General features: G+C 35.1%; 2 protein-coding genes and 1 long non-coding RNA gene across 5 annotated transcripts in view; 1 reads left to right on the forward strand and 2 right to left on the reverse strand.

Annotated features, from left to right (window-relative positions):
- Positions 1–15: 15 nt before the first annotated feature.
- Positions 16–4,583, reverse strand: Grip128 (gamma-tubulin complex component 5). Of its 2 annotated transcripts, XM_014243691.3 has the most exons (8): positions 4,494–4,583; positions 3,861–4,409; positions 3,316–3,789; positions 1,927–3,258; positions 1,157–1,294; positions 657–1,100; positions 360–585; positions 16–299 (listed from the first exon to the last, which is right to left on the reverse strand). In XM_014243691.3, exons 2-8 carry the CDS (start codon positions 4,371–4,373, stop codon positions 256–258), a joined length of 3,171 nt encoding a protein of 1,056 aa, XP_014099166.3. In that variant the 5' UTR covers positions 4,374–4,409; positions 4,494–4,583; the 3' UTR covers positions 16–255. The 2 variants fall into 2 exon arrangements, with proteins under 2 accessions (XP_014099166.3, XP_014099165.3); XM_014243690.3 differs by lacking the exon at positions 4,494–4,583 and having other exon boundaries at positions 3,861–4,487.
- A 91-nt stretch (positions 4,584–4,674) lies between these two features.
- LOC118682577 (uncharacterized) overlaps positions 4,675–16,031 on the forward strand; it is a 76,066-nt gene continuing 64,709 nt past the window's right edge. Inside the window, exons 1-3 of one of the 2 annotated variants that reach the window (XR_011396756.1) lie at positions 4,675–5,085; positions 5,557–6,731; positions 14,260–14,371. This is a non-coding gene — a long non-coding RNA (uncharacterized lncRNA). The remainder of the gene's footprint in view (positions 5,086–5,556; positions 6,732–14,259; positions 14,372–16,031) is intronic. The other variant, XR_011396757.1, reaches the window with a different exon arrangement.
- dmrt11E (doublesex-Mab related 11E) lies at positions 6,868–13,605 on the reverse strand. The gene is made up of 2 exons (XM_014243684.3): positions 12,948–13,605; positions 6,868–7,510 (listed from the first exon to the last, which is right to left on the reverse strand). Exons 1-2 carry the CDS (start codon positions 13,534–13,536, stop codon positions 6,969–6,971), a joined length of 1,131 nt encoding a protein of 376 aa, XP_014099159.3. The 5' UTR covers positions 13,537–13,605; the 3' UTR covers positions 6,868–6,968.

Below are 16,031 nucleotides of genomic sequence, written 5' to 3' on the forward strand. Positions count from 1 at the left end.
TTCAATAGAAAAAAGTAGTTTTGTTGTTATATTATATTTTCAATCAAACATACATTAGTTCACTCCGCTTACTGTGTTAACTACACCTTGCCCTGTTTACAGCCCTCTAAGTTGTAGCTTCATTAAATTTTTCAACTACACTGTTTTATAATAATTCATAATATTTTTTCGCATTTCGATGGTTTCAACAAACTTATTAAATATTAATGTTAACAAATGTATGAGTATTATTGGAAAATATGTATGTATACATTATTAGTATGGCAAACTAGTGTTGAAAGCAGTGCTTAGGCCCAACACTACAAAATAATAAAAATAAGTATAAATTAGGAACCGCATTAGGTGGTAAGATTACTTACGAAATGAGTTGTTTTCAATGTATACTTCATTGTTCAGCTCTTTGGCCATATACTGATGGCAACGTATGTATGTAACCTCTATGGCGTCGATCTGCGTATGTGCAATATAATCAATCTCTTCGGAACTTTCGTTCATATCCACCGCCGCCCAGGGATTACGCTTAATTTCAATGTAATTCACACAACTGTTCCACTCCAGGCGCAAAATATATGTTAGGTTCAGTAGCTGAAAGATGACGATAAACATAAGAAATTACAGTTATAATTTGTGCTGAATTAACACAGTGCTATGCTCACTTGTTCTACACCCGTTTTCAGCGAGGCGAAATTATCCGCCAAGAAGCAGTGTTCACATACTGTATTCATATATGAGCGATGTACCGTTACCATTTCTTTGAGATTCGTGCATTTTACGATCTTTTCATCCAATTGCTCGCCCATTGCTTGTAGCACGTGTGTCATGAAATGAAAGTGTAGACTCTGTAGCGCGAATAGCATCCAAAAGCGTAACTGTTCGAGACGTCGCATCAGCAAATCGGCCATTTCGTATGGTGCATAGGGTCTTCGACGTTTGTGCGCACGTGGAAATTGTAAATTTTCCAAAGTGGTTAGGCCCCATTTGACTTTCAGTAGAAAACGAAATACTTTATTATATGCTTCTAAATCTTTTGGTGTTATCATATGTGCTAATTCGGTGCTTAAATTATATGACAAGGAAAGTTCCTCAACAGCTTCATGGACCTACAGCGGAATAAATTGAAATAAATTAACGGTTATAGCAGGCTTGTTTGTTTTACCCTAACGGTGCGACTTCCAAATGTCGAGCAGATCTCAATACGAAATAATGAAGACATATCTGGGAATTTAGCACATATTATGTCATCCAGTTGAGATGTTAGTAAAAACGCATTTGCCCAACCCTCGCCTGATTCGATCTGTTTACAGAAAATACAAGAAAAAACATTAAGTTCGGTTGCACGAAGCTATAATACCCTTCACAGGTGTATTTCTTATAGTATAAAAGGCTACTCGTATAAAAAGATTTTTATCTTGATTTTGATCGAATAGTTTTTTATGAAAGCTATACGCTATAGTGGTGCGATCTGTACAATATATTCGGAAATTGTAGCGTTGTCTTGGGAAATAGTTCACAAATTATGGTATAATAATTCATATCAAATTTCGTAAAGATATCTTGTCAAATAAAAAAGTTTTCCATGCAAGGGCTTGATTCTAATCGGTCAGTTTGTATGGCAGGTATATGCTATAGTGATCCAATACCATTGATTCTGACAAATAATCATCTTTTTGGGGAGAAAGAAAAGTGTGTAAAATATCAGACCGGTGTCTCAAAAACTGAGGGACTATATTTACAGACAGACAGACATGGCCAAATCGATTCGGCTCGTCACGCTGATCATTTATATATTTTATAGAGTATCCCATGTTTTCATCTGGGTGCTACAAACTTCGTGGCAAACTTAATATATCCTGTTCAGGGTGTAAAAATTAACCCATTTTATTTCCAATTGTTTTTCTCAACAATTTCGTTAATCCTTTCCCTTACCTGTTTGAACAGTTTACTGTAGAACTGGTGCATTATATCGCTCGCCTCTAGTAAATATATTTTACGTATATTCCGCAGATGTTTCAAAATATCGAACTCTTCGCGATACAACCGCATTACGAACGAGTTTGCGAATGCAATACGCGTTTTGAGTATACGACTCAATGCATTCAAAACTACCTCCTCTATAGGTAAAATATTTTGCGATTGTTGGAATTGTTCAAAAATCTTCAAAGCTGTTGTTTGCTCATTTTTTGTTGTCTTTTTCGCGGGCGTATCGCATTGATCGCCCTCTGCATTCTCACTCTCGTTCAAATCCATATTCATTGTGAAAGCCAGTAGTAGAAAATCATCATTTGTTGTTAGTTTTTTGAGTATTTGGAATTCTTCATTACAGTTCTGCGATGTATGTTGCACATCTGTTTCGTTTACATCATCTTCCTCACTACCCACTTCATCAACCTCATCGACATAGTTAGACATATGATCACTTTCAATGTCTAGCCTGTCGTTCTCTTTGGCCTCTCTTGCTGCCTCGGTGATTTGTTTCTGCAAAATGCGCACATGTCTCAGTACATCTTCGATGAAAACGTTGTATAATTTATCCTCAATGGCATCACAAGCGTTACGCAATTCGCCAATACGCCTAATTTCATAGAGTAGATTTAACGTGCAACCAGCTTCGAGTGAATGTTCCAATAAAAGTTGGAAAAAGCTATTTTCAGTTATCATTTTTGAAACTTGTGTTGACACGAAGAATGCCTTAGCTTTATTCTTATAAAATTCGCGCACACGTATACTTTGACCCGATTCATTTACACGTTCGATTATGAATTCATTATGCCAATCATCCAAGCGGCCTTCAGTCCACCATGTGTCGGCAATGATTAAGAACACTCTTACTGATGCGAGGAAAAGCGACATCGCTAGATTCGCCTCAATTGCCGTAGTCGCAGTCCGGTTGCAATGAATTAAAGCGGCTAATAAGTGCATGCTTGAGATATGTGCTGGCAATTGACGTATATTCAAGACCGCTTGTTGATGTATGTTATGCAGATGGGAAAGTTTAGCAAACGTGGGTCGCAATTTATTGTGTAAGCTGATGACAGTGTTAATTTCACAATCGGGTTGAATAAGCAAGTTTCTTTCACATGCAAGCAATTCATTCCAGATAGGCTCTAGTAGTAGCTCCAAGCTAGCTGCATAATGCTCCAATGTATTTGGCGGTGTAAAATCATCTAAACCGTATATGAGTTTACTGAAATTGCGCATCTCCTGCATCATGTGTATATAAGGAAGAAAGTGACTTTCTAACATTGAACAAAGAGCAATCTGAAAAGTTTTTAAATAGTTTTAAATACATGCAAAATCAAAATGCGAACCTCGTACCGATCTTGTGCTGGTCAGTGTGACATTTTTTCTAACTTTAATGCTTTCACCATTGATTAGAAAAAATTTGCAGGTTTGTGGCACTTGAAACATCCAGAATATTTCACGCAATAAACAATATTCAGTAGCTGTTTCGGGTGGATCACGCTGACGTTGACCTCCTGCAGCTTTATGAAGATTATGGTATTCTAATGCGAAATTTGCTTCTCTATTTGTGCTCTCTATATGCGGCTGCACTATTCTAACACCCTTTTCCCACCAAGAATTTTGAACAGTATTTAACAGTCGTTCTTCTGCCGATTTGCTATCGAACGTAGTGCAGGGAAAACATCTTCCTGGTGGTTTAATATCTTCCATTCCACGGGGTGGTATTGGTGTGTTGGATCGCGTAGGGAAAGAAAACTCATCTGACGATCTAACTTCAGAATTTGCATATAAACCCATAAGCTCATCTATTGTTGCATCCGACCAGTACTTAAGGAAAAAGTATAAAAAATTAGAAATAATTTTCAAAAATCCATACCAAAATTATACTATGTACTAACACTCAACTCCGAAGAACTACTATAAGAGCGTTCTAATGGTATAATATCTTCCTGTAGCACTTTTTTCCAATACTCGGTCTCATTTTCAGTGCTATTTTCACGTACAAGCTCTTCATGCTCCTTTAAGAGCTTATCAATTTTATCTTTGTTTTTACGTAGCGCACCAGTAGGATTGTTTGCAAGTGATAGTAGAAAATCTAGTAATGACCATTCTATATCAACTTCATAATGCTCTTTACAGAGCGGATGTTGAATGATCTCATCACATAGTCTACCAAGATGTTCAGCATACTCCAAATTATTATCGACAGCGAATTTTTCTTGTATTCCTTCTATGCGCCTACGCACCTCATGGCTGTTGGTGCTTAGATTGCGATGGTTTCGTATGATGGACCAAGCCATTTGTTCGTAGCTGCGCAAATTTTCATCATCATCCGCGAAACCGGTGAGCGCTTTAACAAGTAGTGGTATATTCTCGCGTATGATTTCATTGCGTTTCTCCTGCACAGACATTTCGCTTTACAAATAGTTGCAACGTAATAATAACATCTATTTGAAATATATTAAAGTATCAGGGCTAGACCACTATTCCAGAGTTAAATGTTTTTATTTTTGTTTATATTCTTTACGTACCGTTTACTATGCTTCCTCTTGGATATTTTTGCTGAAAGTTCACAGTAAACTCATTCACAATGGTACCATACCAAGAAAATGTTAAATTGCTATTGGAAACTTTAAAATTTGTAATTGAAGTTCTTATAAGTTATTTTTAAAATAATTAAGGATTCAAATATTCTTACATATAACATACTGAAACTAGTACCAGAATATCTTTATGTCTGCAGTTTCTACATTGTCAATATATAAAGCCAAAAACGATAGAATACTAAATTGCAACAAGAACTTGCCGTTACTTCTTCTGGTTTTTATTATTTTTGTCGTGGGTTATGTTTTCCCACTCTCCACTTCCGTTAGTTTGCGGTATCGGTAAAATTAAATTTTACAGTACGTGGGTTATAAAATTTTTAGTAATTTTAATTAAATTAAAATGTTTTTCAAGTGCAAAATAGATATTTCTTTTAGCATTTGAGTGCATAGCGTGTATGTAAAATAAAATATTGCATTAATATGTTGTTATAATATCGTAAAAATATGAAAAATTTGATGAATGCTACTTTGGCAAAATCATTCATCGGATACATAAATATGGATCGTTCCGGCGTAGGTGTGTGCGTATGTGTTCGTTTGCATTTCCTCATTTATACCGAATAATTTACATGTCTTCATATTGTTTAGTTTATTGTTATGTTTTCGCTTATGACTTTTGTGAGCAATATTTAAAATATATTTATTTTAGTATTTTTTATGGAAAATAATGTACTATCGCGAATTACTGTCTTAAACTTTTTTAGTTACTATTTTAATATATACAGACACATAATTAATGGTACCTGCAACTTTTATACAATATACATACATACATGTTCATGTACAATAAATAAGGTTTGCGAATATTTTTATTAAAAATTTTGGTTAAAAAGTAAATTTTTCAATTTTTAACTCTGATGTGAGGATGAAAAATTTGATTTTTAATTAGATTTTTTCTTGTTTTGTATTATTCAATATATCTATCACGAATATTTCTATTTCCAAGTTTCAAAAAGTATATAATGCCAAAATTGGATTTTTTCCGTAGAACCGAGTGAGCTGAGAGTGAGAGAGCAATCTCTTGCAACGCAGGGTTGCCAATATCGATATATTGTAGTAATTACAAAATGAACTTGAATATATTTGAAATATTCTTAAAATAACTCAAAATTACAGTAGAATACAAGAATTTATTTATAAATGTACATTTAGTTATAAATAGGTAAACTATTTCTAATAGTTGGATTTTAGTTTTAACCTTTACTTTATGAAAAATTATAACTAAAAAACTAAATGTTTGAAAAATCGTGTATACAATGGCAACATTGGTGAAATGAAAACAAAAGAGAACAACTGATTTCTGCGTTCCAACTACGGGTATAACTTTTGACAAATTTGGTTTGATACGGCGGTAAGTACGGAAGGGAGGAATGTCGGTGACTGTTTGTGCTATAATAATCAGTTCAGAGTTTGCTTTCGCTTATTAACATTGGTGTGGGGAGGTAACAAAAATTTTATTGCAGTGAACTTTATAAGCTTCTCAGAAGACTTAATGATTCGAGAATGCCTGTTTACAGCACTATTGATCGGTTTTTTTTAAACTTCTACGGTTGATGACAGAAAAAGAAGTGGCTGTCTTCGCGTGGTTCGAACCAATTCAGCCATAAAAGCTGTTTGCAAAGGCACTCGCAGAAATCCTATTAGAAAACAGAAAATTATGTTAAGGATCAATGCCAAGACTTATTCGAAATGATCGCTACATTTTCATGTAGTCCTACCGTCGGTCAACTGTTCATCTTCTGACAACGTGCACGAAGCAAATTAGGATCAACAGATGCCAACGGCTTCTTCAGTGGCACGCGCGTGCCCATGAAAGTATCATTTTTATAGATAAAAAAAGTTTTCACTGTTGAAGAAATTTTTAATAACGACAAAATATATGCAAAAACTTCCAAATACCCAAAAAATGTAATTTCAAGAGTTCAACGTGGTCACTAATTAGCTGCTGTAATGGTTTAGTGCGGAGTCTCTTTTAAAGGCGTAGTAAAGCAGTTAAGCAATACCCTCGTCGATAGAGAGCTTTTGATCTTCCTGCAAGATTCTGCTTCAGCACACAAGGAAAAATTTTAATATTCCAGCAATATTCCTGGTTTCATACCTGTAGAGGATTGGCCATCTTGAATTCCAGATTTGAAAACATTTGACTACAGTGTGTGGCCTTAAGTAAGTAGCCTTAAACTCACCATTTCAATCTTCGAACCCGCAAAAGTATTGGACAACGACATTTTTACATATCAAAAATGATGAAGTCTAAAAATATTAATTTAGTTGTATTTATTCTAAACATTAAAATCACATATTGACACATGCATATACATACTATATATTATATTTACACAAAAAATTGCATGAAAATACTAAAATTATATATATGTATACATATTATACACTATGACAATCTTATAAGCTAACGCCAATAATGGATTCAATGGAAAAGCTAAGTTTTGGCTTCTTAACGGGCGTAATTAAGTCTACACTCTGCGCTTGCGCATCATTTGGTGTGGTAGCAGGTGTCACTTGCGTAGAAGAACTTGATGCTGATGGCGGTGACATAAGATTAGCATGCCACAGCGATAAAGGAGCATAATTCGAGTCGATGGATTGCGCAGCAGCGGGAGCTACGACAGGATAATTCTCAAAACCGCTCCAGAAGGAATAGGTGTCAGGAGCAGCTGCTGGCAACAATGTGGGCGTGACAAAGTAGGGCGGCAGTGGTGGTGATCCCATATAAGCGCTACCATGACCATGTGGCAGAGTCTTGGGCATTGCGATTGTTGAATGAGGTACGTCGGTCGTGTGTAATTGTGTTAGGGGCGTAGTTGTAGTCAGCAATGTGGCGGCATCCAGGTTTACCCAATTCAGTTCGGGATCGGCAAAGGCGCGTCGCTTTCGGATACGCTCCAGTAACGGTGAATTAATGGTGGGAAAGCGTTGCTTGTATTCTGGAAAAGTAAAGAAAGGAGCATGTTAATGAAATGTGTTAATTGAGTATGTGTGTGTGATAGTTTTAACACATTTAAGTGAATAATTGGTGCCTTTTGTAGCGGAGATGGGTTTTTTTTGAAGTGTTTGAGTGGCACCGATGCATTCAGCAGTGAAATTTTCACGAGTGCACGAAGAAAGTAACTAATTCGTCAATTAGACACTACCAGCCGTTTGGCTGTGTTGGTAATTTGATGAAAATTGACACTCACTATGAGTGGGTGACCGTCTACGCGAGTAAAAGGATGTTATAAATTCTGTTTGTCTCTGCAATTGAGTTACTTCGTGTGCATTTACGTAAACAACGGATTTCTCTGGAAACCAGATGGAACGGGCAATTTCAAGTGCCTTCCATTTTTTCTTACATTTCTCTTTAGACACTAGTCTGCGCGTATGCTTAATGAGGCCACCAACACACACTCAAAAAATGTTGAAGTGCTTCACCAAACGTCTGCGTGGCTTGAGTTAGTCAAATTGCAGGATATCGTCAGCGCATGTCCTTACAAATGACTCCAATTACAAATACAATTGGTTAGTTCATAACAATTTGTTATTGTTTTCACATTTCTTATGTGTTTTTTCAGTTGCACTGAACTTTTGTTTATTGTTGTTGCTGCTGTGGCTGCATTTCCTGCATTTGTAACATTTTTTGTTTTTATTTTTAATTTTTTCTGTGGGCATTTGGCCCTCTTGAAACTATACATACATACAAGTATGTATATGTTTGTATGCGTGTGTGTATGGGTTGCTTTCACTGCCGTTTATACTATTTTACGCATCTTAAAGGATCAAATTACTAAGTAATTGATTTTTCTAAGTGTGGGTCGCTGGTGTTCGGTTCAGAGGCGACAGTATGTCTGGTTTGTCTGCATTGTCTCAGACAGTATGGCACCAGTCTAGGTCTCGATCTGTCTAAAAGTGGTCAACACATAGCCATATATACATATATGTCGTGAAATTTGAGCTAACTACTCGTTCATAAGTCATATTTTTTAAAGTTATTTTTTGTGTGATTTATTTTGCGGTTTGGGACCGAAAAAAAAGATCGTGTGCTTGCACGTGTGTATTCACATGTACATACACATACATGTGTACAGACATATGAATGTGAAATTATCACACGATATATATTTGTACTTTAAATTACTCTCTGTAGCAGAAACAGTATTTATTTTTTCAATAAGTTTTTAAGTTCCAAAGAAGAATTTTTATTCGACAAACAGATAAAGTATAAGTATAGCGAAAAGTTCGCTAGTAATTGATTTTAATATTTTTAATATCGAGTTCATTTTACTTCAAGCTCTTTATTTTATCTATAGCCTCAAGAACATCTCTTAACACATTCCGGTTAATGCTTTGGGTATGAAGCGTTTCAATACCAGACTCATTCCAAAAGACGTGAGACTTTTGCAAAAACGACGTAGATAGAAAAGTTTAAGGAAATCGTCGAAACTGTCCAACAATATAATGAATGGCGCTCCAAAAATGAGGCAAAACCGAAAAAACAAAGGCATTGAAGCCATCCCAGCCGTGGCTTATAATGAGTGTATGGAAGATTGGATTGAGCTTTGGCATGCTTGAATTGGTTCAGGAGGCTAGTTTTAAGGCGAAAAAGAAAGATTTGTATTAAAATATTTAATAATTTTAACCATTTCATGTACATATTTTTACAGTATCATCTTATACACATAAACATTATCCCAACATAATTTCCATACAATTACATGTCCATTAAAATTCATAATTTCCTCGAAAATCACTCAAAGTGTTAAAAGCCAAATGGTCGGAAATTTTAATATCAACCATAATTTCATTTCAATATTTCAATCAAGACACGTATTCATTACACACATAGTACATACATGATTTCATAGTTTCTTGTATACCCTCAAGGAAATTATGGCCAACTACATATATATTTAAAGTTGAGTTCACCAACAAGGAAAGATGTGTAGACAAATTTAGTTGTTACTTGACCTAAATCCCAGTTTTAGTGTCTCTATATCCTGATTATTTGAATATATACAAGACCTGAGTAAGAATGTAAGCAGTAAATTGGTTTAATCGTTGGGTTTATGCAGCAGGAATAGCTGGGCACTAATATTTGAAAACATTTTCTATAAGAAATGAATATTGTTTCGGTCTCGACCTGAACCCATCGGTCATCAGACCTGGCCCGTCTTTACCCTTTTCATATCTTAAGACGATTTCTTTAAATATTTTTTTGTCTTATACCATAGAATTAAAAACAAGTAAGGTAACACTAATGGTGTAACCGAACATTTTATACTCTTTCAACTTGCAAAGATCAGAGCCGGCGAAATACTTATATATGTTGGCAAAACTTAAAAATATTAAGAAATGTTGCGAAAGAATTCAATATTAAATATTCGACGAAATGGAGAATGGACTAGAATTAAATTTGGTATCTTATTAACTTATATTGATGGTCATGTACTTACTTAGATTTATTAATATATTATAATCGCGACAACGAAAATTATGTTAAAATCATTTTTAAATGTGAAATATGTGATATAAACTCAAACCGAAAAGAACCGATTGAGTTGATGTGGAAAACGTCAAGCAGAGAATCGAAATTCTTTATTTTAGGGGTATGAGGTCTAGACTAAGGTCTGGGTTATTAAAGGCATGGGTTGATTTCACATACTTTTACTTTACATTTCTTATATAACTCATACATTGATATATAGTGTATGCGAGTCGATGTAATTCGTATATATGGTTTAAGGCCAACCGGAATTTTGAAAATTGTATATTAGGTATATAGGACCTAAGGTATATTTTTGACAATTACACATACTATTAACAAGCCACATACTCTTAATATTCTCTCTGAGTTTCATTAAGGTACTTTTATCATCACCAATATGTGTATATGGAGTAAAATCAGCTGGATGTTCGAAAATCGGGAAATTAGTTATATTCGTATGGGGGCTAGAGCAAGTTTTCATTCGATTTTATTCATTTTTAACACAAAGATACAAAGGCAAACCGGAATTTCGAAAACCTTTGTATTAGGTATATGGCGGCTAAGAAAAGCCCTCATCCGATTTAACTCATTTTTGACATATTGGCAGGAAAGGATTTGCCTCGAATTTCAACAACATATCTCATCGATAAAATGTTCACCGATTTTAACAATATTTGGTAAAAAGATGACTTGAAGCGCACTATTCCGGCAAAGTTTTATCCCAATACATTCATTGGTAGTTGATTTGCATATTGAAAAGTGAAAGAATCGGATGGAATTTTAGATTGTGTTATATGGGAAGTAGGCGTGGTTATAGTCAGATTGGGGTGTTGTAAAATTTAATGTCTCTGGCGTATTTATTTAGTGATTTATCGCTCTTTTCGTAGTTTTTAACAGAACCATACAGGAGTGCTTTCTCCTGAACGAATTCAGTTATACCTGTATGTATCTTAAATGGTTTAGGAGATATGTATATTAAACTTTTAGGAGGGCCACTTTTTCAAAAATGTTTGACGTGTATTAAGTTTCATTACGATATCTAAATTTTTACAGCTTTTACGTACAGACGAACGGACGGACAGACAGACATCCGGATTTCAACTCTGAAATATAACTGAATTATCTATCTCAATTAGTTTTAGGTGATATAAACAACCGTAAGGTGAACAATGTGTTATTATAATCTGTAGCATCAAATTGCAAGAGAATTTTAAATTATTTTACTAACCGAAGTGTTTAAAATTAGGAAAATTAATAATAAGATAAATTAAGAATAAAAAAAAATAGATAGAAAAATAGGTTAGAATGACGTAAATAAAAATATGACAAGAAAGAAGAAATAGTTGGAGAAACTAAGCATGTAATTATTTATTTGAGGTTCGTCTGCTTGATCTCGGCTTTACTTCGGCCCAAAACTGAAAAAGTACCGCTGGGTAGCAGAGTAAAAATGATGGAGAGACTTCACTTTAACAGTCGCCAAAGTGAGGTTCAGACCACAATTGGCTTTCGGTTTTTAAATAAAAGTACTGTGTCTATACAACTAACAAAAACTGCTTGGAAAAAGTCGGTGATGACAAGTGTAATATTCCTTAGGTTAGGTTACGTCGTCGGGGTGACTCTTGCACCCAATCGTAGTTAAGGACTTGGACACCTGATTGTGACTGTCCAAGTATTACAGCAAAAATTCAAAGAGCTTTTCGTGCGAGCTAATTTAGGATAGATGCAATTAGCAGATGTATCAGTTGATCAAACTGGTCTGACAACTAAACGTAAAACGTTCCATGGGAAGTTAATCAAAGTGGAGCTAATATGCGTTAATTTGGTGCTGATTAGTAGTCGGGAAGGTTGGGTGGTAGCCCTTGACGCCACATTAATCTAAATTTTCAAAAGTGGAACAAATCTAGCGTATTAGAGCTTCTGAGAAGATCTGCTATTGGATTACAGGAGACATCACTACGACCCATTCTTATAAAGAAACATTTAAAAGCGTCATAAACTTTAGTGAACTTGTCATTTTTGCTGTTAAGCATCAAGGTAGGATGTTCCGTGGAGGTATATATATTTAACAACTCTATGGTAATGTGGCAAACTGTTAACACACAATTTATATTTTCTTGCTTCAATCATTAGAGCCCAAAAAATAATAAATAATATCCATCAACAAACAACAAAAATTGCTTCTAACAGAGATATGAATATTAGCTAATTTCTTCGGTGTGGCAAAATAAGAAAATATTACCAATCCATTAACGCGCCAGTCAATTGTATACTTATATACAGACGTCTAACAAAAACGCTTCAAATATTAGCAAATAAATGCATTAGCAGAACATTTTTGATTGATACCACATTCGACTGATGAGTTTAGGTGAATTGTTGATTTGTGTAAACAAAAAACAAAAACAAAAAGTGAAAAGAAATACAAAGGGCAATGCCAAATCCTTTCAAACAACTTAGTAAGTATATGGAGCTGTGAATCCAGAACTCAATGAGAGTGTCGATTTATGTGTGATTTCTGGAGGGTGCACATGTAATATGGAAGCTGTCGACAGCTGGTGCCAAATGAAACTGTCTATCAAAGCGTGCACTGGCTGATGAGCTGACTCTCCCCGCTAATTGAACTTCAATTGAGCAACAAACGAATAAACAAAAAACCGATTGAATGAATGAATGAATGAGAAAGTAAGTTACGTGAACGCAGAAACAGAAACGATTGTGTGGCACGAATAGCAAGATTGCTAGGTATTGCTTGCGTGTGCCAGCGCAAAGGAAAGACTGATTGAATGAATGAAAAAATTAGTTCGCTGAAGAAAATTTGTGTGATGCGATTTTTTATAATTTTTGCCTATGATTATCCAAATAAAACTAAACATCTATTTTTGTATAAATTTAATCGAACTCACCTTCCATAGCAGCGGTTATGTGCAGCGTTGTTTGTTGTAGCGAGCGCAAACGTTGCTTGTAGATCTTTTTTTGTGCGATCAGCGCCTGTTTGGTGCGAAATGAACTCAATGTTGTCTTAACATCCGTATTACCATATGTTTGTGTTGTTGTGGTTGTTGCTGAAGCACTTTCACTCAACACGTTTTGACCAATCGACTGTGTCTCTAATGCTTCCATAGATTGCTGGCGTCTCAATGCGACCTGGGCGGCCATCACACGCTGCCGATCGACAACCAATTGACAGTTCGGACAGCAACATTCACGCCAGCGACAAAGCTTTTTGTGACCTTTCACACAAGAAATGACGCCGTGATTGCGACAGCGTGCACATTTCGGTGTGCGCAACAAGCGCGACTCCTTTTGTGGCGCCGGCGGTGGTGAGTTGGTGGTGGCCGCGAAAGAGCACGAGTATGTGGTGGGGCCGCTGGAATTCGGTGAGTAGGTGGCTGGTGTTTGTGGTGGCGGTGTTATGTTGTTATCGTGCATATCTTGCATTATGGTTTGATCTGAAAGAGCTGGGGAGGTGGGTGGTGTGTATTGTCCGGGCATTGTGGCGCGAGGTTTAATAGATATGTCGTGGTTTTTAGGTTTTCAAACGTTCAGAAATATACAATAAAGTCGACGAATTTTTTACTTAACTTTCGTACTCTTTTTAATACTTTTTCTTAATTTATTAGCGAATTTCTTATTTGTATTTGTAATATAGAAGTTCAGAAATATACAACAAAGCCGAATGATTAAATTTGAGAATTTTTTAATTAGTTTTCGTATTTTTTTAAATATATTTTCTTTAAACTTTTCTTAGCAAATTTCACTGTGTTCTTTGTAATATCCACGAAACTCGCACTTATCCCTTTTAAATATTATAATAATAATAATATCGATTATGCGATCGGCATGGTATTCTCCAACTGTTCACCCGTTGCTTACTTGCGAAAGTGTGGCGCGTGTGCGCTCAGTTGGTTCCTCTTAAGTTGATTACTTAAAGCAAAGAATTGTTTCAATATTTGCTTAGAAGCGGAAATTATCACCCATACAACAATATTTTCACAAACATATCTGCTTGCATGCCCATATGTGTGTCCATACGTTCATACAAACAGACAGCTGAACCAAAATGAAATGTGGCAGGCACTAAGGCAAAAGTAACAAAATTTTAAACGCCTGTAATTAGAAAATTTAGTTTTCTACCTTAAAATTCATACATACACATCTTGTCACTTTTTTCTATTTGTTGCCTTTACTACAAGTATTTTCCTATTCTACTTACAGCTGCACAACACAACCTTATTCATTAGCAGCAAAGTGTTGGCGTTCATTGTTGTGGTCGCGCTCCTATTGGTTGTACTCGCCGATCCACACTGTCTTCTTCGACCAATAAGAGGTAAGTGTTGCTCTTGTTGATTGTCGGGCCAGACGGCGAGGCGCGTGTTCAAGTGTTTTTGGCATCGTTGCCAACGCGTATAGCGTTTGTTGTTGGTAAAAGAAAGTGTTGATCACAGAATGAAAAAAATTATTTCGTTGGGTGATGTCGATAATTGCCTTTATGTAAGTGTAATAGTTTTGTTATTGTTACAAATTGCATGTCAAATTGTGAGTATCATTTTGTGGTTTTCTCACGAAATTTTGTTTCAAGTATGATTGAGTTTTGCTGGTTATAAGTGTACGATATGCTATTCTAGATCATGAGCCCTTTACCTACTGATCCCGAACTGATAACTGTAAATTCGGTGTGAATATCTTATTTTTATTTGAATATTCTTTAATAACTTCTTTCTTTTTTTTTACCTTAGAATCATTAACATTTTATGAAAAATTACTACAGTGGTTTTGTTGCCCTAGATATAAAGCCGATTTTTAATATTTATGCCCACAGTTCATGAAACTATGGTGTTGAAATATTTGTTCTGCTCTATTTTTAAATCTTTATTTTCATTTTACTTTACAAAACTCATAAAACATGAAGCAAAATAATCGAAATCTTTGTAATGTCAGTTTTTTTTTGAAAAATAAGGAGGCATCGAAGTAAATATAAAGACAAATGTCGAAAGCATGTGTTATATTCCAATAAAACTCCTTTTATGAGCTCTTTTTTATAATTTCCCAGTCGAAACTTTTTTTAAGAACTAGCAATTATCTACCATCAAGTGAAGATCCCATAAATATTTATACCTTTCTTCCATCTTTTAGATCCTAGTTGAACTGTTCTCCCTGTTCCTCACTACAATTTCCAAAATTAGCCGAAAATGTATTCAGATTATTACGAATATAGTTTAATTGGATACTCAAATTTGCTCCTAAAGATGGCTCCAGTTTGTCAATTTTGCACAATTCCTTCATAATTTGGTACTTGGTGGTTGCCTAGGAAATTTTCGACTATCAACATAAACCTTTTCCGAGCTTCAATTTCTGGAATAGCTGTAACCTTGACATTGTCTGTATCTTTCATTAATTTGCCGTATTTGAGGACCATCAACTATTCCACCTTTCAACTTTTCCATACTAAGTTCGGAAATTTTTTACAAATGTCAGTAAAATAATATTCTTCCACGGCCAACGCTTTGACAAAGTGTTTTATCTTGCCTAACTTGATCACGTAATAAATCACTGAGTTCATTTTGAGAAAACAACTTTGGTATAGATGTTTCCTCCTATTATTGACACCCATCGGTAGACTACATTGATATCTGGGTATTTGGCGACATCACTGATTCTGAGTAGTTCATGCGAATTACTTTTCAAACGAAAGCGAAAATTGCATTGAGTAAAATATGACATTTTGTAGACTGTAATGCAAGGTATTTCCAGGTTTGCTTTTTTTTACTAAAGCTTAAAACCTTCCGCATATTTTCGGTAAGGAGCCTGAGAGTAATGATCAACAAAAATATGTTTATTTTTGGAGAGCTTTGTTATCTTAAGGGTAATATTTTTCGTTCATAAAAGTAAGAAAAAAAGAATTGGAAACATTTCGAATAACAGCTTATTCTTTTTATTAAAAAAGGTGGTGTTGCTGCACCAGATTTGCTTTATGATTTGCAATATAT

This window comes from Bactrocera oleae, chromosome 5 (assembly GCF_042242935.1).
Source record: "Bactrocera oleae isolate idBacOlea1 chromosome 5, idBacOlea1, whole genome shotgun sequence".
Taxonomy (NCBI): Eukaryota; Metazoa; Arthropoda; class Insecta; order Diptera; family Tephritidae; genus Bactrocera; species Bactrocera oleae.

Bases quoted from the DNA above. Each gene is read 5' to 3' on its own strand.
- Grip128 (XM_014243691.3), bottom strand. From the start codon at position 4,373: ATGTCTGTGCAGGAGAAACGCAATGAAATCATACGCGAGAATATACCA. The intron at 1,295-1,926 runs GTAAGGGAAAGG...TTCTGTAAACAG, and splicing joins ACAGTAAACTGTTCAAACAG to ATCGAATCAGGCGAGGGTTG. The intron at 1,101-1,156 runs GTAAAACAAACA...ATTCCGCTGTAG, and splicing joins TTGGAAGTCGCACCGTTAGG to GTCCATGAAGCTGTTGAGGA.
- dmrt11E (XM_014243684.3), bottom strand. From the start codon at position 13,536: ATGCCCGGACAATACACACCACCCACCTCCCCAGCTCTTTCAGATCAA. The intron at 7,511-12,947 runs GTGAGTTCGATT...TTACTTTTCCAG, and splicing joins CATAACCGCTGCTATGGAAG to AATACAAGCAACGCTTTCCC.